Source organism: Lissotriton helveticus, chromosome 12 (assembly GCF_964261635.1).
Source record: "Lissotriton helveticus chromosome 12, aLisHel1.1, whole genome shotgun sequence".
NCBI lineage: Eukaryota > Metazoa > Chordata > Amphibia > Caudata > Salamandridae > Lissotriton > Lissotriton helveticus.
The window spans coordinates 251,465,165-251,488,203 of NC_136073.1; the positions used below are offsets into that span (position 1 = coordinate 251,465,165).

The following is a 23,039-nucleotide window of genomic DNA, read 5'->3' on the forward strand; positions in this document are numbered from 1 at the left end:
CCAGGGTTCTCAGGAAATTGAAAGCGGAGCCTTGCATGCTCATTCTGATAGCCCCAGCTTGGCCATGCCAACATTGATTCACGGAGCTTCACCTTCTCTCCCTGGAACCGCCGATCCAGTTGAAACGGTTTCCCTCTCTTCTCACAATGAACCACCATCAAGTCCAGCATCCGGATCCGGCATCTCTCAGATTATCCGCTTGACTCCCGAGTTCAGGGAATTTCAGGGCATAGGCATTCCACTGGATTGAAGAGCAGTTCTGGCTAGAGCGGACAATACTAACAACCTACTCCTTAAAATGGAAGAGGTTCTGCATCTGGTGCAAGTCCAAGAAGATGTACCCTCATCTTCTCCAGTACAAATATTGCCTTACCTTCTCCATCTGGCGAATTCAGGTATTTCTCACACTTCCTTCTCCATCTGGCGAATTCAGGTATTGCTCACACTTCCATGAAAGTTCACTTGGCAGCAATATCCTGTTTCAGAAGATCATCTGCTGGCCCTTCTCTTTGGTCTAACAGGTTGATCAAGCAGTTTCTTAAAGGCCTGTTAAGGACTTTTCCTCTTGTAAAGACTTTACCTCCCACTTGGCAACTCAACACAGTTCTTGCTCAGCTCATGAAACATCCTTTTGAGCCGATACAGAGTTGATCTTAAGTATTTTTCCTTGAAAACGGCACTCCTTCTGGCCCTTACCTCGGCGAGTAAGTGAGCTCCAGGCATTTTCAATTCAAGCCCCTTTCGTTCAGTTCAAACACGACGGGGTTATACTACGAACAAATCCAAGTTTTTGCCTAAGGTCCTGTCAGACTTTCATCTCTATGAACCTATAGTCTTGCGTTCCTTTTTTCCAAATCCTCACACAATGGCAGAAAGAACTCTGCATTCTCTGGATCTTAATCCCTGCCTAAAATTATACATTGACAAGACAAAGACCTTCCGCAAGTCCAACCAACTCTGTGGCTTACAGTCCACCTCGAAAAGGTCTTCCAGTCACTAAACAAAGTCTCGCTGGATCTCTGCAGCTATTACGTTCTGTCACCAGCCAGCGGGGCAACCCACTACGTTCCAAGGTCTGAGCCCACTCCACTAGGGCTATGTCTACCTCCAGGTTTGCCTATCAGACACTTGCAGAGCTGCAACTTGGGAAGACGCCGCATACATTCACCAAGCATTACTGCATGGATACGGAACTCATGAAGGATGCTGCAGTGGGACAGGAAGTACTTCGTCGTCTATTTCGATCGAGGTGAGCATTCTTTTCATCCCGCCATCCTTTCTTGTATACGCACATTTCTCTATTGGGTTCCTTAATAGTTTCTTTGATTTCAATTTGGTACTTTTGTTTTTTGAGTTCATACCAGTAAATTACAAATTCACAAATACATACATAGATACATAGAAAAATACCATCAATAAAAAGGATATTAGACAGGTTCAATAGCTACAATACCAATGAGTCATTCATTTTACACTCTTGCTGCCCTCCAGGCAGCTACTGGGGCCCAAAGTCGCATACCCATTTCCCTTATCTTTGCTCCCTTTAATTCATATAGTGCTTCCTCAATATTATGGATACCCAACATTCTACACATCCACATTTGAAACGTAGGTGCTTCTAGATCCTTCCAAGCTGCACTAATTAAAATCCTAAGGATTGCTACAGAGAAACTAAAGCTTCGGCCTCAGTGCACATATTTAGTTTCACATCGCATCCAGTTATTATCAGGGTTGGGGATAGATTAATTTTGACAACAATCAGCCCCTCTAAAAACTGCTCTTTCAGTTTTAATGCTTTTTAGTTTTTCGCAGCCATAGAACATGTGTATATCAGCTGGGCCATTTCCACATCTGGGACAATTGCTATCTGCCGCTTTCCCCAAGAGAATAATTTTTCCGGCGTATAGTATAGATTGAATAAAGTTTTATAGTGTTGGGCCCTGAGATTCGAGGAACGCAGAAATCTTTTATCCATAGCTAGAGCCTTATCAAGATCTACTTCCGGATCCCCCAGTTTTTTGGACCAGGCAGCTTCCATTTTACCCATATCATCCATTGATGCTTCACTAAATATTTTATATATATCCCTAATTCTATGACCTCCCCGACTTTAGATACTCGAATAATTCATATCTCCTTGTCAAAGTGATACGTGGCCTAATTGATTTAATTCTATTGACAAGCTGTAAGTATTTAAACTCTTGATAACCTTGTAATGAATAATGTTGCGAAAGTTCTTCAAGTGTTCTACATTGATCTCTAATCATTATTTGCCCCAACTCTACAATACCCTGACTCTCCCAGTGACGCCACGATCCATCCCTGCTAAGGTTTGGAAAAAGTGTTGAATTCCAGAGTGGTGTGCTATGATGAAAAGTGGGTATATCTAGGTTTTTTTAACGGTTTTCCACATATACCATACATCTTCAAGCGTCTTATACCCGAATTTCTTGTAATAACTCCTCTGGGTTCTCCTCAATAAGACCCCTGCTGCTTCACTTCCCAATAATAACTGAAATTGATGGTATCATCGCCTGCCTGAGGGTTAGGCCCCCTGGATGGAATAGGATTGCCATATCTGTAAGGAGACATGCGAAATGATAGATCCTTATATCTGGCAATCCAGCCCTCCTCTTTCTTGTGGTAGTGACATGTATCTATTTGATCGCCTTGTTTTGCCATATTGCCACAGGAATTTCATGAATATAGCCTCGATCTTCTTAATAATCTTCTCATCAATTTTGAATGGGATTGACCTTAATTTATAAAGAACCTTGGGAAACATTGTCATTTTTATAACGTTAGCCCTCCCAATTAACGACAGCTGTAGTGAGTCCATTCTTTTTAATTCTGTTTCCATCGAATGCAAGAGCGGTGTGTAATTATCATTAATTTTACCCGGTTCTGCATTTATTATTATACCCAAGTAAACTACAGAGTCCACATATCTAACATCCAACTTGGCTATTTTTTTTAGAGCACAGTACTTGTATTTTGTCCACATTTAATCGGTAACCCGATATCTCCAAACCGATCAGTTATATTAACTACTTCCCTCATAGCTGACTCTGGGTCTTTGGTGATAACTGCTAAGTCATCCGCATATGCGAGAAGTTTGGTCTGATACCCATTAGAGAGTACTCTACTCGCAATTTGGTACTTTCTATGTTTCACATTGATATGTTATCTAGTGAATTTGTATATGCTGTACCATCCGAAATGTGCTTATTGCTTACTACTCTGACTCAGGTGTGTGAATCTATGAAAGATACCCTAATACTGTATAAAAAATGTTACTTACCTGTAACTGCAGTTTTGCAGCGTGAATCTTTCTGGATTCACTATGCTGTGCATTATTCCACGGTCTTGTGGTTGGGTCCGGATTCGTAGTCTTTTCTTTGTTTTTTTTTTTTTTTGTTTTTTTTCTTCGCCCAGGTGGGCGTCGGCGTCACACCCCCTTGGGTGTATTTCCGGTGACGTCGGCATGCTTCCTGCGGAAGCTCCCACTCCTGGGCGCCATCTTCAGATTCTTTTCGGGTCTGGATCGTTCCCGTTTGGGCTCCAGACATTTTTGAAGAAGAAAGAAAATACAGAAAAGACGAGGAGTCATCTGAAGACTCCAGGGGACTTCAGCGACAAAGTCAGCAAGGAGAAGGCGTTTTTCATCAATCCTCGACGAACACGGACCAGGGAGGCCCTGGACGCTCGATGATGGACAACACGCCGTTCAAGTTCTGCCGTAACTGCCACCACAAGTACGCGCAGAAGGACCAGCACCCGGTATGCAACCTTTGCCTACCGGTGAACCACGAAAGCGGAGACTGCAACGCCTGTTCCGCCTTCGCCCCGAAGACCCTTCGTGTGAGAGGCAGAGGGTAGCACACGCCACCCTGCAGGGGAAGGCCCGACTCCGTCCCTCTACGAGCTGGGGATGTCCTCAGAGGAAGAAGACAACGCTGCCGCCGAAGACAGCTACACGGTCTTAGAGACCGATTACACGAAGACTTCTGACAAGGTAGGAGGCTCTTCGGCCCCCAAGAACCCGAGAGACTCTGTCTAGAAAAATCGAGAGCAAGACCCCGAAAGCGCCGACGCCAAAAAAGGCAGCGTCCGCGACTACTCCCAGGCCCAGCGGATCCTCCGAGAAGGAGTCCCCGGCGCCGAGAGCTGCTGATCAGCAGAAAACGTCAAATCGTCCCCGAAAAGGATCGATCGACGCCGAGGGAGAGACCCAAAACTGACGACGACCAGAGACCCAAAATCCGGTTCGACACCGAAAGGCACGGCGACAAGCCATCCGCCGAAAAGAACGGCTGACCCATCCGACGCGGAACACAAAAAGGCGCCTCGAGGCCAAAATGGAGAACATCATGCAGCGGAAGAAAGATTTCGACGCAAAGATGAAAGCCTTCACGATCCCTCACGTCCAAGCCACCGGTGGTGGAGGCGGTCGAGGAGGAGTATGAGATCACCGAAGTCGCCGAGGAACAAGACCAGGACGTCTAGGTGATCGACGACCAGGAGGAGTACGAGAATCCCTACGATAGTTACAACTATGGGGAGGAAGAGGAAAGCAGGACGGACACAGTCGGCACCCTCTGACCTACAGGAGGTAGATTACATAGATGTCGACACCGACAGCCCGGAGGAGGTGGTCGACACTTACCCCTCGAGGCCCTCGCCGCCGGACGACATCGGGCCTACAACTTGGGGATACAATCTGCCGCAGCAGCTTTCAAGCTCAAGCTCGACGAAGAGAAGCAGAAAGCAGACTTCCTTCTAGAAACATTGCTCCCAACACAAACGAGGAGCCAGTTCCTTCCAATGCTCGAAAGCGTCTTGGCTCAGGGGAAGGAAGCATTCAGGGAGCCCGCAACATGCAAGGCAGTATCTCCCAGAACTGAGAAGTACAAACATTCCACAAAGGACCCGGCCTACATTCAGGGCACGGTCTCCGCAGACTCCATTATCACGGCCACAGCAAGAAAGAGGGCTAACGTGCCCACTACTTCTGGACCACCACTGGATAAGGAGAGCAAGAGGATGGATCTGGTGGGCAGAAGGATCAAACTGAATGCCGCGACCCACTGGCGCATGGCTAATTCCAACGCCCTGATAAACAGGCACATGTACCAGATCATGGAGAAGCTGGGGCAGTTGGTGAAGGACCTGCCCCAGGATGCCAGGCAGAGGCTGAAACTGGTTGAAGGGAAGAACGTAGCAAATTCTTGCCTCAAGACGCCCCTGGATGGAGCAGACACCTCCAGCAGGCTCATGATGATGGGTGTCACTGAAAGAAGACACGCCTGGCTCAGGATCTCAGGTTTCAAACCAGAGGTGCAACACCGCATCCTGAACACACCGTTCAACGGCGATACGCTTTTCGGAACAACAGTTGACGAGAAGCTGAGTCAACTAAAAAAGGATAACTAAACAGCAAGGTCCATGGGAGCATTGCAGTTCAGAGGCAACAAAAGGGGCACCCCGTCGCGGAGGCCTGGCGGGCGAGGTGGAAACCAGCCAGGTACATCACACCAGGCTTTCCAACAAACTCACCAGGCAGACTCGCAGGCTCAGCAGGGTCAGCAGAAGCAGTCCTGGCAGTACCAACAAAGAGGCCAGTCCTTTTGAGGGAGAGGAAATGGACATGGACAGAATAGAAGAGGGGGACAGCAGCCCGCCTCTAAGTGACTTCAGAAAACTCAGTGTGCCCGCCCACAGAAAAGATCCCAGGGGGCAGCACGTACAGAGGGGTCAAGACAAGCTAAACATCTACGACCACATAACACCAGTGGGAGGAAGACTAAGATTTTACCTCCAACAATGGAGAGAAATCACATCAGACAAATGGATCCTCAACTTCATCCAATTTGGATACTGCATAGAGTTGGAGGGGAGGCCAACAAGCAGAAAACCAAAAAGAAAGCCACTAGCAAGCAAACAGCTAGAGCGCCTTCAGGAAGAAGCAAAAGAACTCTTGCAGAAGCAGGCCATAGAACGGGTACCCTTCAGGGAAAGAAACAAAGGAATATACTCAACGTACTTCCTGGTACCAAAAGTAGACGAGACAATGAGACCCATTCTGGACCTAAGGTTCCTGAACAAATTCATAAGAACGCAAAAAGTCAAAATGACCTCCCTGCAAGAGGTGCTCCCGCAACTGCAGATCGGGGACTTCATGGTCACAATAGACCTCAAGGACGCCTACCTGCACATGCCAATGAACAAAGCACAAGCATATGCTCAGGTTCACCATTGGAGAAAGCCACTACCAGTTCACGACACTAGCCTTCAGGCTGAAATCGGCACCAAGGGTCTTCACAAAGTGCCTCGCAGCAGTCGCAGCGCACCTACGAAGGCAGGGAATACACTTATACCCCTACCTGGACGAATGGCTGGTGAAAGCAAACATGCCAGAAATGCAAGCAGCACGCACAGACAGTGACTAGCACGCTCATAAGCCTGGGGTTCTCCATCCATTGGGAGAAATCATCAATGGAGCCGGAACAAGTGAAGATCTTCCTGGGGCACAGATCAACACCTTACAGGGCAAGGTGTTCCCCAGCGAGAAGAGGGCGATGGCGCTGGTGAAGGAAACTCTCCTCTACCGGAAGGGACCAGCTCGGACAGTGAGGACTGCGAGCAAGATCATGGGGATGATGGCATCATGCATCCACCTGGTACCAAATGTACGTCTCCACATGAGACCCATTCAAGAATGGCTACAGGAGCAATGGTCACAAGCTACAGGCAGTTGGGAGGATCTAGTGGTTGTGACGCACGCAGTGAAGGAGATGACATGGTGGACCATGGAGAACATAAGGGGAAAGCCTCTAACGCCACCAACGCCAACAGTGACCATCACCACAGACGCATCCCTGAAGGGATGGGGCGCTCACATGGAGGAGCTCAAGGTGAGGGGACTGTGGACTCCAGCAGATGCGACAAAGCACATCAATTACCTAGAATTGAAGACTATCTTCCTTGCACTGAAAGCTTTCCAAAGAAGACTGTACAAGCACAAGGTGTTGCTACAAACAGACACCACCGCGATGTTCTACATCGACCAGCAGGGTGGCACACAGTCAGCCACGCTTTCAACGCTGGCGCAGGAGATATGGAGATGGGCCATCCCTCTCAAGATAGACCTGCTAGCCATACACCTACCAGGGAAGGACAACATACAGGCAGACCGGCTCAGCAGACAGACATCGGCATCCCATGAGTGGGAGCTCAATGCTCGAGACAAGGTGGCTGTTCGACAGATTGGGAACACCATCTGTGGACCTGTTTGCCACACGCCGGAATGCAAAATGCCAAAACTTCGCATCCAGACAGCCTGAGGGGTCCCTGGGGAATGCCCTATGGATAGATTGGTCAAGGACATTTGCTTACGCTTTTCCCCCGATACCATTGATGCACAGAGTGCTGAGCAAGTGCAGAGCGAGCAACATGACCCTGATACTGGTCGCGCCACAGTGGGCGAGACAGACCTGGTACTCGCAGATCATGGAGATGAGTGTGCACCCCACAGATTCGGCAGGAGGAAAGACCTACTCTCCATGCAGAACGGAGAGGTGCTACAACCAAAGCCAGAGAGCCTGAGCCTAGTAGCATGGCTCCTGAGGACATAGAGTTCGCACATTTGAGACTGCCAGAAAGCACCCTGAGGGTCCTTCGGGAGGCACGAAGGCCCAGCACTCGGAGTGCTATGTTGCGCAATGTGGTGCAGAAAAGGACTTCACAATAGAATGAAGGACTCACAGTGCTAAAGTACCTGAAGCACTTGCTGGAGAAGAAACTTAGCTCATCCTCGTTAAGAGTTCACTTGGCAGCGATAGTCGCCTACACAAGGGGAGAAACGTGCAGGAGTTTCTTCACATCACAGGTAGTGAAGAGATTCCTGGAAGGAGCGAAAAGGATCGCACCACCCAAGCGTGTGCCGCCACCTGCATGGAACTTGAACATAGTCCTAACGGAACTCATGAAGGAGCCCTTTGAACCACTTCACAAGGCCTCCCTAAAGATGCTAACTATATAAACAGCTTTCCTGGTTGCAATAACGTCCTTACGCAGAGTAAGCGAGCGTCAGGCGCTGACGCTACAAGAACCCTACATACAAATACACAATGATAGGGTTGTGATGAGGACTGACCCACACTTCATGCCGAAGGTGGTGTCCAAATTCCACATGAACCAGTCTATACAGATACCGAGTTTTTTCCAAAAACCAACCACTAGCGCAGAGCCCTGCACACCCTGGACGCCAGAAAGGCAGTCATGCACTACATTGAGAGGACGAAGGGACACAGGAAAACAAAACAGTTCTTTGTGTCATTCGCCAACAGATTCATGGGAAAGGCAGTAACCATAGAGACTATTGCGCGATGGATCGAACAAACAATTCAAATCTGCCGCACACGTCCAGGACCGGAGCTAGCAGAGGGGACACGTGCCCACTCCACTAGGAAAAAGGGTGCTACAATAGCCTTCCTGGCTAACGCACCCATACAAGACAGATGCCTGGCGGCAACATGGGCTTCGGTGCACACGTTCACGAAGCACTACTGTGTGGATATACAGATGAACAAGGAAGCACAAGTCGGACAAAAGGTGCTCCAGCACATATTCAATAACCAACGCTCATCTTCCACCCAGCCGCCACAGAAATGAGAAACCGCTACAAAATCTATGCACAGCATAGTGAATCCAGAAAGATTCACGCTGCAAAACGAATAGTTTTCTTACCAGTCGGTGTAGTTTTGCAGCTTGAAGATCTTTCTGGATTCACTAGCGAACCCACCCGCCTCCGCCAGAAAGATGAGGCTGGAAAGAGAAGAGGTGGTTAATTACAAAAAAAAGGACTTTTAAAAGCACAAAGCGGTAAAATATCACCTAAATAGAACATTGCCATTACTTCGGAAACGAAAGAAACACGGAAAAAAAGAACCCGAAGATGGCGCCCAAGAGTGGGAGCTTCCGCAGGAAGTATGCCGACGTCACCGGAAATGCACCCAAGGAGGTGTGACGCCGACGCCCACCTGGGCTACGAAAAAAAAGAAGACTACGAATCCGGACCCAACCACAAGACCACGGAATAATGCACAGCATAGTGAATCCAGAAAGATCTTCAAGCTGCAAAACTACACCGACGGGTAAGAAAACTATTCGTTACAGGTAACTCATTTCTTGTACAACATTAATTTAACATCCAATGAGGCCTCCTAGTGCTTTGTGGGTGGTGAAGAGGTAGCTACTCATTTCGTATGGGTAGAAATGTGCTCTGCATAAGTCTGTGTGAGGAGTATTTTTGTAATGTGCAGTTCCGAAGTGTCCAATAATGCTGTAGATTGCTATAAAACATGCTATTAGTGGGCATCCCTCTAATGTATTTCTTGTGGAAATTAGTCCAGCCAAATATTTTCAAATAATTGGTCTTTTAGTAAAATTCCCTAGGGCGTGTTTTGACCCAGCTTCTTTTATTTGGAAGAGGAAGAGAATGGGGTACAGTGGCTTTCTATGAATATTAAAATTATTTTTTTAAAAGCTAAATCACCACTTTAAGATTTTTGTTGTACAGGAATACCTAGCTTAACTTATGGGGTATTCCTGCAAAATCATTTTAAGCCCTCCTGACAAATGTGCTATGGTGGTGTTCTATTCTCTCTGGGTCTGATGCCGGGATAGGTGTTCTTTTCGCTCTGGTTTAGAGAGGGGTTACAAAGCTCTGTTGAATCTGGTGCACATGACTTTATCAAGGTATCCAGCGTTTTTTCTTTCACCTTAAACTCACGGCGTCTAATCATTACAGGAACTGCAGTAGTGCTGAAACCTACAATTGATTTAAACGAAGGCTACTACCACATTTTTCTCCGGCTGTATGACAATCAGAATAAGGACCAGCTGACGGTGGTGAACGCAACAGCGTGTGTCTGTAGTGGTAGCACCAGGAAGTGTGTTGGGAAGAGAGAAGCTGCAGTTGGCCTTCCCATCATTCTCGTAATCTTGGGGTCTGTTCTAGGACTACTGAGTAAGTACAAATAAAAAAATATGGAAAAATAGATTTACGCTGAATGCCTAGGTAATATTGCCCACCAGGGAGCCATGGCTTAGAGGAAGAAAAACGGTGAAGCAGTAACTTTGTGACCTGTTTTAGCAAGCATTTGTATCCAAGATTGAAGCTCAGTAATGCGTCTGTGTTCATGATGAAAGCAGTATGGTGGGGAAAGGGCTATATATAGTGACGCCAAGGAATAAAAAGGTTCCAATCACTTCCGAGTTAACCAGGCATAATGGTTATTGAAATGATCATAATCCTCGAATCGGAGCAGAAAGCTCTGCAGAAATGTTTGAGAACTGTTCCCCCGCCTTGGTGCAGGAGTTTCTCTACCCAGTAATATTTTCTGAATGGTGCTCTTTAAAGCAAACCTGTCCTGGATCACATGGAAGACCTGCATGCACTTGTATTAGATGTTCAAGATTCTGCCTATCAATGAGTGATGTGCCTAACTTCACTAAAAGAGCTGAAACCAACTGCATTTGGCTGTTCTTTGCTGCTTGCAAAGGTTCCTCGTGTGATTTGCTTCCAAAGGCTAAGTTCATTGAGGGATCTTATTCGGACACATATAGTATCAGAGTACATGGTACTGTGGACCCTGCTCAATCTACTCCCTGTAATCGGTCCAACGTTTAGGAGATGCTTCATTGTAATGTCTCTTAAAGGGTGTTTAATAGGAGAATGCTCTTTAAGCATTGTCTTTCTCCCTGCAGTCCTTCTCCTGCTCCTTTTACTGTTCTTGAGAAAGAAAAAGCACGTGAGGAAGGATCCACCTTTGTTACCCGAGGACGACACCAGGGACAACATTTTCTATTACGCAGAAGAGGGTGGTGGAGAAGAAGACCAGGTGAGCCACAGACTACGGCAGAGCGCATGATGCTGGCACTTGAAAATGGCTGCTTATTGGCTTGTCAGTGGTTGGAGGTGCTTGATAAGTCATGTCCTTGGCATCTTTAACATGGGAATATTTATTTTTTAAACCACTTTAATCCTCGATTTTAGCTTTAATTGTATGATTCATTTGGCTTCCAGTTTGCTTTGCTATGCCATATCTTGGTTCACTTCTGCCTGAGCCATGCAAGAAAGGATGTTCATGATGGGTAAATCTGCATGCAACCAATAATTCTTCCAGCTCTGCCTAGTGGACCAGAGTTGCCCACTCTTCCAGTAAATTACTACAAACTGAGTGAATGCAGAGTTTTTGAGGCAGCTGCCTCACTGGCTGGGACCTCTGGGTGCCCTGAATGTTCCTTGAAACGAATATTGGTCCTTGGCTTGGGGGCTCAATCAAGTAGGTGGAATTTCAAGAATACTGTGGCCGTAGTCTGGTTGCATAAGAAGGTTGTAGGGCAGTCTTCACTTCTTGGCTGTCCTTATGTGAAGGAGCAATACTGTGTGCCTTCCTCAATGCTTTTGCGAAGTTTCCCTTCCAGGTACCGAGGCTTTTGTAAGACCGACTTCTTGGCATGCATTTGTGTTGCTGAGTGTGGGTGGGTGGTTGGGCTGGTGGCAATTGCAGCCTGTACTGGTGACTGATATGTAGTGTGTGTATATGGAGGCCTGGACCCTGGTAAAATTATAATGGAATAAATAGTGGTGATATTAAAGCATCCCGTAACTTAAGTGCAGAAAAAGGGGAGCTTATGCTTTCAATAAGTGGAGATTTACATAAAGGTCCACAGGTAAGTTGGCTAATGTCTGGAGCTCTCTAGCAGCTGGGGGGGGGGCGGCTGTGGTGTTAAAACGGACACAGAAGGAGCAACAAAGGTGGGGGGTGGGAGATTTAGCCCGATTTCCTGGTCTTTGCTTTTAAATGTTTACAGACTTAACACTTGTGTACATAGCACACTTCTAATTGAAAAACGTGATTATTGGGCAGAGATGTAGAGGTTGGTTATTATCCATCTTGCGGATTCGCAAGACCTAGTCAGATTTAAATGTAGTTAACTGCACTGTATATGGACATTTGCCTTCGCATTACACTGATTCTGAAAGTGCATTGTGAAGGCTGGCTGTGAAACTTCAGGGGGAAAACTTTGGGTTGACAACAGTGAATGATTTTAGTTAGATTTTCAATTTATCTTTTAAAACTGAGGGTTTTTGGAGGACTGATTTTTATTAATATGCTCTAATCTCGAGGTTTGTTGGTGCTGTCTTTACGGAGACCGCAGGTATTCTCCCCACGCTTTTTTTAATTCAAAGCCTTTGAAAGACCCTAATTTATACATTTGAAGGTGCTTAGTTTTCATGCATCCAACTCCAAATATTGTGTATTATGCCTTACTTGTGCTGAATTTTCTTTGGTTTCTTGAAGGACTATGACCTCAGTCAGCTCCACCAAGGCCTTGACGCACGACCTCAAATCCTGCGTACTGATGTCCCTATCGTCATGCCTACTGCTCAGGCCCGCCGTCCACCTGCCGAATTTGGAAACATTCGAGACATTGGTGATTTCATTGAGGAGGTGAGTAAGCACTCCAAAGGGTAGTCAGGTTAACCAATTTGGAAGCCAGTGAAAGCGTGCAGGAAAACCATGGTCTTACTTCGGACATGTCTTTGGAACCTTGTTAGAAAATAGGGTAGGCATCCTCTTTCAGAAATCTTTACCCGTTTGTGGAGCTTCTATCTGGACTATACCAAATATAAACATTGGGGTGAGGGGCAGGGTCTAGACGATGGATAGCTACACCGCTTTTTCGTGAATGGCACAGACAGTTGTCGATGTAACCAGTTTTCAAGTATATTCAGAATTTCATCATGGCAAAGCAGAGCTCGGTTTTAACCCTGATTGGCTGATTGAATAGACGAAGGTTCTAAGGAGGTGTGGCCTGCTCAAGTCCGCATGTTCAGGTTGGTCGGGGAGGGGATGGAGAGGAGGCATCAAGCAATCACTTTAATTGGAACCAGGCTATCTCAGTCTGAACCTGGTTTGCTTAATTTACTTAAATTGCACAATTTTGCTACCATCACTTGTACTTCTGTTTTTCTTCCACCTGACTTTTTTTGCGGGGCCTAGTAAGAGGGTAGTGCTCCCCTTTAAACCCACTCATTTCTCCACTAAAATACAATGCGCACAATGAAAGTGGATTTTGTTCATGGACAACAATATTCTTGCCCAAGGTGACTGATAGTTTTAAGTAGAGGGTTGGCACTTCTAGACATCAGTTTTGCAGCGTGAATCTTTCTGGATTCACTATGCTGTGCATTATTCCGCGGTCTTGTGGTTGGGTCCGGATTCGTAGTCTTTTCTTTGTTTTTTTTTTTTTTTTTTTTTCTCTTTGCCCAGGTGGGCGTCGGCGTCACACCCCCTTTGGGTGTATTTCCGGTGACGTCGGCATGCTTCCTGCGGAAGCTCCCACTCTTGGGCGCCATCTTCAGATTCTTTTTTTCCGCGGTCGGGTCTGGATCGTTCCCGTTTGGGCTCCAGACATTTTTGGAGAAAGAAGAAAGAAAAATACAGAAAAGACGAGGAGAAGTCATCTGAAGACTCCAGGGGACTTCACCGACGAAAGACAAGCAAAGATAAGGCGTTTTCCATCCAGATCTTCGACGACCGTCGACGAACACGCGACCAGAGAGGCCCTGGACGCTCGAGGATGGACAACACGCCGTTCAAGTTCTGCCGTAACTGCCACCACAAGTACGCGCAGAAGGACCAGCACCCGGTATGCAACCTTTGCCTACCGGTGGACCACGAAAGCGGAGACTGCAACGCCTGTTCCGCCTTCACCCCGAAGACCCTTCGTGTGAGAGAGAGGCAGAGGGTAGCACACGCCGCCCTGCAGGGGAAGGCCCCGACCCCGTCGCTCTACGAGCTGGGGATGTCCTCCGAGGAAGAAGACAACGCTGCCGCCGAAGACGACAGCTACACGGTCGTAGAGACCGATTACACGAAGACTTCTGACAAGGTAGGAGACTCTTCGGCCCCCAAGAACCCGAGAGACTCTGAGTCTCGAAAAATCGAGGGCAAGACCCCGAAAGCGCCGACGCCAAAAAAGGCGGCGTCCGCGACTACTCCCAGGCCCAGCGGATCCTCAGAGAAGGAGTCCCCGGCGCCGAGAGCTGCTGATCAGCAGAAGACGTCGAAAATCGTCCCCGAAAAGGATCGATCGACGAGGGAGAAAGACCCGAAACTGTCGACGACGACCAGAGACCCGATATCCGGTTCGACGTCGAAAACTTCGACTCCGAGAGGCACGGCGACGAGCCATCCGTCGAAGAGAGCGGCGGAACCATCCGACGCGGAACACGCGGCCGAGATGGAAAAGAAAAGAAGGCGCCTCGAGGCAGAAATGGAGAACTTCATGCAGCGGAAAAAAGATTTCGACGCAAGGATGAAGGCCTTCACGATCCCTCACAAGACCAAGCCACCAGTGCTGGAGGCGGTCGAGGAGGAAGAAGAAGAGGTCGCCGAAGTCACCGAGCAAGACCAGGACGTCGAGGTGTTCGACGACCAGGAGGAGTACGAGAATCCCCACGAGAGCTACAGCTATGGGGAGGAAGATGAGGGCAGGACAGACACAGAGTCGGCGCCCTATGACCTTCAGGAGGTAGATTACATCGATGTCGACACCGACAGCCCGGAGGAGGTGGTCGACACCTACCCCTCGAGGCCCTCGCCGCCGGACGACATCGGGGCCTACAACGCGGTGATACAATCTGCCGCAGCAGCTTTCAAGCTCAAGCTCGACGAAGAGAAGCAGAAAGCAGACTTCCTTCTGGAAACATTGCTCCCAACACAAACGAGGAGCCAGTTCCTCCCGATGCTCGAGAGCGTCTTGGCTCAGGGGAAGGAAGCTTTCAGGGAGCCCGCAACATGCAAGGCAGTAACTCCCAGAACTGAGAAGAAGTACAAGCATGCCGCAAAGGACCCGGCCTACATTCAGGGCACGGTCTCCGCAGACTCCATTATCACGGCCACAGCAAGGAGGAGGGCTAACGTACCCACTACCTCGGGCCCGCCACCGGATAAAGAGAGCAAAAGGATGGATCTGGTGGGCAGAAGGATCGAACGGAATGCCGCGACCCACTGGCGCATGGCTAATTCCAACGCCCTGGTAAACAGACACATGTACCAAATCATGGAGGGACTGGGGCAGTTGGTGAAGGACTTGCCCCAGGATGCCAAGCAGAAAGCCGAAAAGCTAATTGAAGAGGGGAAGAATGCTGCAAATTCTTGCCTTAAGACGGCCCTGGATGGGGCAGACACCGCCAGCAGGCTCATGATGATGGGCGTCACGGAAAGGAGACACGCCTGGCTCAGGATATCCGGTTTCAAACCGGAGGTGCAACACAGCATCCTGAACACACCATTCAACGGCAGTACGCTTTTCGGACAAACAGTTGATGAGCAACTCAGCCAACTTAAGAAGGATAACGAAACAGCAAGATCCATGGGAGCATTGCAGTTCAGAGGGAACAAGAGGGGCACCCCGTCACGGAGGCCCGGCGGAAGAGGCGGAAACCAGCCAGGTACATCACACCAGGCTTTCCAGCAAACGCACCAGGCAGACTCGCAGGGTCAGCAGGGCCATCAGAAACAGCCCTGGCAGTACCAACAAAGAGGCCAGTCCTTTCGAGGGAGAAATGGACGGGGACAAAATAGAAGAGGGGGCCAGCAGCCCACCTCCAAGTGACTTCAAAAAAATCCGTGTGCCCACCCACAAAAAAGATCCCAGGGGGCAGCACGTACAGATGGGTCAAGACAAACTAGACACCTACGACCACAGGACACCAGTGGGAGGAAGATTAAGATTCCACCTCCAGGAGTGGAGAGGAATCACATCAGACAAATGGATCCTCAACATTATCCAATTCGGATACTGCATAGAGTTGGAGGCGAGGCCAACAAACAGAAAACCAAGAAGAAAGCCGCTAGCAAGCAAGCAGCTGCAGTGCCTTCAGGAAGAAGCAAAAGAACTCCTGCAGAAGCAGGCCATAGAAAGGGTACCCTTCAAGGAAAGAAACACAGGAGTATACTCAACATACTTCCTGGTACCAAAAGTAGACGAGACAATGAGGCCCATTCTCGATTTACGGTTCGTGAACAAATTCATAAGAACGCAAAAATTCAAAATGACCTCCCTGCAAGAGGTGCTCCCACAGTTGCAGACCGGGGACTTCATGGTCACTATAGACCTCAAAGACGCATACCTGCACATCCCAATGAACAGGAAGCACAAGCACATGCTCAGGTTCACCGTCGGAGAAAGCCACTACCAGTTCACGACACTGGCCTTCGGTCTAAAATCGGCACCAAGAGTTTTCACAAAGTGCCTCGCAGCAGTCGCAGCGCACCTAAGAAGGCAGGGAATACATGTATACCCTTACCTGGACGACTGGCTGGTGAAAGCAAACTCATACCAGAAATGCAAGCTGCACGCACATACAGTGACCAGCACGCTCATAAACCTGGGGTTCTCCATCCATTGGAAGAAATCATCAATGGAGCCGGAACAAGTGAAGATCTTCCTGGGAGCACAGATCAACACCTTACAGGGCAAGGTGTTCCCCAGCGAGAAGAGGGCGAGGGCGCTGGTGAAGGAAACTCGCCTCTACCGGAAGGGACAAGCTCGGACAGTGAGGACGGCGAGCAAGATCATGGGGATGATGGCATCATGCATCCACCTGGTACCGAATGTACGACTCCACATGAGACCCATTCAAGAATGGCTACAGGAGCAATGGTCACAAGCTACAGGCAGTTGGGAGGATCTAGTGGTTGTAACGCACGCAGTGCAGAAGGAGATGACATGGTGGACCATGGAGAACATAGCAAGGGGAAAGCCTCTAACGCCCCCAACGCCAACAGTGACCATCACCACAGACGCATCCCTGAAGGGATGGGGCGCTCACATGGAGGAGCTCAAGGTGAGGGGACTGTGGACACCGACGGATGCCACAAAGCACATCAATTACTTAGAATTGAAGACAATCTTCCTTGCACTGAAGGCCTTTCAAACAAGACTGTACAAGCACAGGGTATTGATACAAACAGACAACACCACTGCGATGTTCTACATCAACAAGCAGGGGGGCACACAGTCCGCACCGCTTTCAACGCTGGCGCAGGAGATATGGAGATGGGCCATCCCTCTCAAGATAGACCTGCTAGCCATACACCTACCAGGGAAGGACAACATACAAGCCGATTGGCTCAGCAGGCAGACATCGGCATCCCACGAGTGGGAGCTCAATGCTCAGGAGACAAGATACCTGTTCGACAGGTGGGGGACACCATCGGTGGACCTGTTTGCCACACGCCAGAATGCAAAATGCCAAAACTTCGCATCCAGGCAGCCCGAGGAGGGGACACTGGGGAATGCCCTATGGATAGATTGGTCAAGGACATTTGCCTACGCCTTTCCCCCGATACCACTGATGCACAGAGTACTGAGCAAGTGCAGAGCGAGCAACATGACACTGATACTGGTCGCACCGCAGTGGGCGAGGCAGACCTGGTACTCGCAGATCATGGAGATGACACAGTGTGCACCCCACAGATTCAGCAGGAGGAAAGATCTACTGTCCATGCAGAACGGAGAGGTACTGCATCCAGAGCCAGAGAGCATGAGCCTAGTAGCGTGGCTCCTGAGGACATAGAGTTCGCACATTTGAGACTACCAGAAAGCACCCTGAGGGTACTTCGGGAGGCACGAAGGCCCAGCACTCGAAAGTGCTACGTTGCGAAATGGAAAAGATTCACAATATGGTGCAGACAGGAAAGACTCCACAATAAGATGAAGAGGGACTCCACAGTGCTAAGGTACCTGACGCACTTACTGGAGAAGAACCTTAGCTCATCCTCGTTAAGAGTTCACTTGGCAGCGATAGTAGCCTACACAAGGGGAGAAACGTGCAGGAGCTTCTTCACATCACAGGTGGTGAAGAGATTCCTAGAAGGAGCGAAAAGGATCGCACCACCCAAGCGGGTGCCGCCACCTGCATGGAACTTGAACACAGTCCTAACGGAACTCATGAAAGAGCCCTTTGAACCACTTCACAAGGCCTCCCTAAAGATGCTAACTATGAAAACAGCCTTCCTGGTTGCGATAACGTCCTTACGCAGAGTAAGCGAGCTTCAAGCGCTGACGCTACAAGAACCATACATACAAATACACAACGATAGAGTTGTGATGAGGACTGACCCACACTTCATGCCGAAGGTGGTATCCAATTTTCACATGAACCAGTCTATACAGATACCGAGTTTTTTCCAAAAACCCACAACCAGCGCAGAGAGAGCTCTGCACACCCTGGACGCCAGAAGGGCAGTCATGCACTACATTGAAAGGACAAAGGGGCACAGGAAAACGAAACAGTTTTTTGTGTCCTTCGCAAACAGCTTCATGGGCAAAGCAGTAACCAAAAGGACCATTGCACGATGGATCGCACAAACAATCCAACTCTGCCACAAACGGGCAGGACAGGAACTGGCTGAGGGGACACGTGCCCACTCCACCAGGAAGAAGGGCGCTACAATAGCCTTCCTGGCTAACACACCCATAGAGGACATATGCCTGGCGGCAACATGGGCTTCGGTGCACACGTTCACGAAGCACTACTGTGTGGACATACAAATGAACAAGGAAGCTCAAGTGGGACAGAAGGTGCTACAGCACATATTCAACACCCAACGCTCATCTTCCACCCAGCCGCCACAGAGATGAGAAACCGCTACAAAATCTATGCACAGCATAGTGAATCCAGAAAGATTCACGCTGCAAAACGAATAGTTTTCTTACCTGTCGGTGTAGTTTTGCAGCTTGAAGATCTTTCTGGATTCACTAGCGAACCCACCCACCTCCGCCAGAAAGATGAGGCTGGAGAGAGAAGAGGTGGTTAACTAAAGAATAGACTTTGAAAATACAAAGCGGTAAATACAAACTAAGAAGAACATTGCCATTACTTCGGAAACGAAAGAAACACGGAAAAAAAGAACCCGAAGATGGCGCCCAAGAGTGGGAGCTTCCGCAGGAAGCATGCCGACGTCACCGGAAATACACCCAAAGGGGGTGTGACGCCGACGCCCACCTGGGCAAAGAGAAAAAAAAAAAAAAAAAAAAACAAAGAAAAGACTACGAATCCGGACCCAACCACAAGACCGCGGAATAATGCACAGCATAGTGAATCCAGAAAGATCTTCAAGCTGCAAAACTACACCGACAGGTAAGAAAACTATTCGTTTCAGCTCACCACAATCTACTGCCCCATATATTTACCTCTCTCCAGGTTGTTGTATTTACAGTTTGCCCCACAGTGGCCAGTGCATCTAGTAACGCAGGACGATTCCTTTCCTTTATAAATCTGGAAGTTGAATGTTCATCTTTTAAGATGCTGCAGCCGCCCAGTTAATGTAGCGGGCCACCATGTTTGGTTCTACCTGTAGCCCATCCATCCATTCTTGACTCCTCCTTTCATCCATGTAAATGTGGGGGGCGTGGTTCAGTGGGTGTGACTTGGGAAGATGTGCAGTGAACACTACTGTGAAAGGCATTTGTACAGATGGAGAATGATGAACAGGGCTGTGGAGGTAGGGTTGGATTTTACTTGCTGGAAAACCCGAAAGCACGTGAAAAGAATCAGATAAATGTTGTTGTTCTACACTTAAGCTTGCACGAGGGGGAGGAGAGTTCAGATTAGGTTCCTGTAAATGGACTGAACCCATTACAAGAAGCCTCATGAGCAGTCGGGCTCCTGGAATGAGTGACTGGTAAGCGGAGAGATGCCTTCTAATGGATTGTGTTTCCACCATTACAGTATAAATTGCTTGCTCCTGGTAAATGGCGTCTCTGCATTAACAGGCTAATGCAGTGGTTTAATGCTCGAGTGAGTTCACTAATCCCTTGTGCTTTAATGCACTCATGGGGCTACATCTCGGTCATGCTGCCAAGCGGATTTAGAGTAGGTTTGGGCCCTTATCTTTCCTGCCTCTGATTAGGTGCCCCAGTGGCATCGCCCCCTTCCCGGATGCATGATGCCCTTAAAGCTGACGCGGACCTGCACAAACATCTATCTCGGGCAGAATGGATGAGGTGTAGCTGCACATCAGATTCAGCACCTTGACCACCAGCTTTCTGACAACGCCCCATCCATTCGAGGCGTTTAAAGTCGAGGAGTGTCTCACCCTATACTGATTTGCTCAGTTTCCTTGCCCTCATTTTTCTCTCGCGTGTCTCCAGACTGGCATTGAACCTTGAACTGGGTATTTTTGTCCCTTAAGTTTTTTATGGTGTTTGTTTGCATCAATTACTTGACATCAGTACAGCTATATACATATTAAAAGGGAGTTAAAATAAGACCTGCTAAAAACGGTTTATAAACATTGAGGGGTGTATTGTTAATTGGTGCCATATATAGCATCACAGCACCTTTAACTAGTCCGAGATAACGTTCCAAACCTTTCCATCACATCAGGCTCCAAGGTGGCATTTTGCAGAGAAGGGTGTTCAGTAGGATGAATGTTGGTTTTAGAGTTGAGGTGTGATTACAGGTTGTGGTGGTCGAGCATCCAAATAGGTTACGTTTTTTTCTCAGTTTGAATGGATGTCCATTGCTTGGCAAATTTGTGTGGTGGGTAGCTGATGGTAGCCAGTGTGATTGGATGCCTTCATATGTATGCTCAGTAGTCTGTCTTCATGGTTGTTCATGGTGGGTAGTACTGCTCTGACCATATTGGCCCACACCTCAATGGCATGTCTGTGCTGGGCTTGTGCTGCAGAGTTGGATCTATGGTTTTCTGGCTGAGGTGATGTTCTAGTTTAGTGCACGCGAGGATCTATGAGCTCCATTTAAGGCATATTATTGGTGCGCTTCGTTGTACATTTGGCCAAAAGCAAACCATTTATCTCTAGCTCATGTGAAGGAAAGATCATGATTATCTCAGTTAAATTAAAAATAGAATGAATAACTAGAACCACAAGGTGTGTAGGTTAAAACGCTGATCCCTGTTTTTTGTGTTTTTTACCCATCTAGAACCGAAGGACCACAGATAATGACCCCACAGCCCCACCATATGACTCCCTGCTGGTGTTTGACTATGAGGGCAGTTGCTCAGAGGCTGCGTCCCTCAGCTCTCTGAACTCCTCCAATTCAGATGAAGACCAAGACTATGACTGCATGAATGACTGGGGTCCACGTTTCCGAAAACTGGCTGACATGTACGGAGGAGAAGAGGACTAGTTTGAGGGTGCATGCCGTGGTACTTTATTTTGCCCCTCAACTTTTAGCAGGTGCCTTTATTTCCACTGGAGACAATGTTGAATGATCGAAAACTGAGCAATGTTATCCTCCTGGGTCCGATCTGGAGGAGTTTGTCTTTATTTCAACCGTGGCTTCTTTTGACTACAGTTTTAATGAATTTTGCTACTGGCATGCAAGCGGCCATCGCCAGTTTATTGCATTTCTCTTAAAACATCGTACATTTTTTGGGGGGTAGTTTTTTTTTTTTCCTTATCCCGGTCCACACATTTGAAAGAAGCTGATCCTCTTACCATCGATGTGGACATTTTCGTGGTCTCTGGTCCAAACCGCTTCTTGTGTTTCATGTATAAAAGCTGTGACTGCTCCTGGATCGAGAAATTGCTTTTTAAGTTTTGTAATATAAGTGACCATTGCCTGGCAGTAAGCATGGGGGTTGTCCTAGCTATTACAGGCAGGACATTTCGGTCTGGGGGACATCCTTATGTCTGCATGAAGTTACTTTGATGGTCTTTGTTGCAGTGTCCAGGCCATGCAAGGACTTCTCTGATGGACTTTTTGTGACGTGAAATGTCAGTCTAGTTAACCATTTCTGGTGGACTGTTTGACGTGGAATATCACAATCTAGTTAACCTTTGAGTAACATGTTTTAGTACTAGAACATTAATTTTAGCAAAGATGGGTGTGAAGTTGTACTTTGATTTGTTCGGCCACACAAACATATTTAATTTGGCAAAAACCAAAGGCAACTCCCGCCTCGTTACAATTGTTTTCATTATTTAAATTGTGAATGAAATAGGAGTTAAGTCGTATTAAATGTGTTAAAATCAATTTATGCGCGCTGTGAAAACCTCCACATATCTTATTCCACTGTACACCCAAGCAGTGTGCTGGATTGTGATGCTGTCATGCTCTTGAATGGGCAGACGACCATTCTGTTTTCAGGAATGGTACTGTCCTACACATGAGAGCTGTGCTTCTTGGCACACTCTGACTTTACAAGTGCCCATGAAAGGTACGTGAAGTTGCACAGCTCTTATGACATTGCATTGGCACATACAGGGGTGTGTGAGGCCCAAACATTCATGTGAGAAGAATGGCAGTGGGCATCAGTTTTCTGTAACTACGCCAGTATCCCCAAAGTGGTATGTGGAGCACTGAGAGAGCCACACTAATCACCTGTTCATGTCACTTCACATTTGTTCTTGTTGCTAGACAGCCTAGCAAAACTTGACGTTTTATATATAATCTTGATTTATTTATAGGGAATATTGTGTTTTATTGTATACTATGAAGAATATTGAGATAATAGAAATAAAAACTATGTAAAGTGCCTAATGGAACTTATTAAAGGAGCATGATGCCACTTGTTTTTTACTTTATAGATGTGTTACTTTTTCACAAGAAAGTCTTTAATTATTGCTTTGAAGTTTTTGAGTGAGAAGTAGGGATTAATTTTTTGTTTTGCTTCCAGTAAGATAGCGTTCAAGGCTTTAAATGTTGGGCGACCAGATTCAAATACTTGTGGGGTTTTTCGTGTATAGTCACTACCGAAAAGATGCCTTAGGTGCAGAGCACCACAATAGTTTTTGAACTGTATATACCCACAAATATCTGCCCTTTTTATCTGCTCAAGTGAGATGGTCATTTCCCCTAAATGCACATGCAGTTGGGCAAACTTTTCTTTCACAGAACTTCCTCCTGATTACACTTCAAACTGCTTTTTCTTTTTTATTTCTTTTGCATAGTTAAAACCATTGCAATGCAAAAGCTTCAATTAAAA

The 23,039-nt window shown here is 47.6% G+C and overlaps 1 protein-coding gene across 4 annotated transcripts in view; it reads left to right on the top strand.

Moving 5' to 3' along the window:
* LOC144797609 (B-cadherin-like) overlaps positions 1-22,631 on the top strand; it is a 696,579-nt gene extending 673,948 nt beyond the window's left edge. For all 4 annotated transcript variants that reach the window (XM_078668297.1, XM_078668296.1, XM_078668298.1 and 1 more), the window contains 4 exons: positions 9,812-10,030; positions 10,771-10,904; positions 12,372-12,521; positions 21,032-22,631. In XM_078668297.1, coding sequence (XP_078524423.1) covers positions 9,812-10,030; positions 10,771-10,904; positions 12,372-12,521; positions 21,032-21,238 — 710 coding nt within the window. In that variant the 3' untranslated portion in view covers positions 21,239-22,631. The remainder of the gene's footprint in view (positions 1-9,811; positions 10,031-10,770; positions 10,905-12,371; positions 12,522-21,031) is intronic.
* Positions 22,632-23,039: the final 408 nt, after the last annotated feature.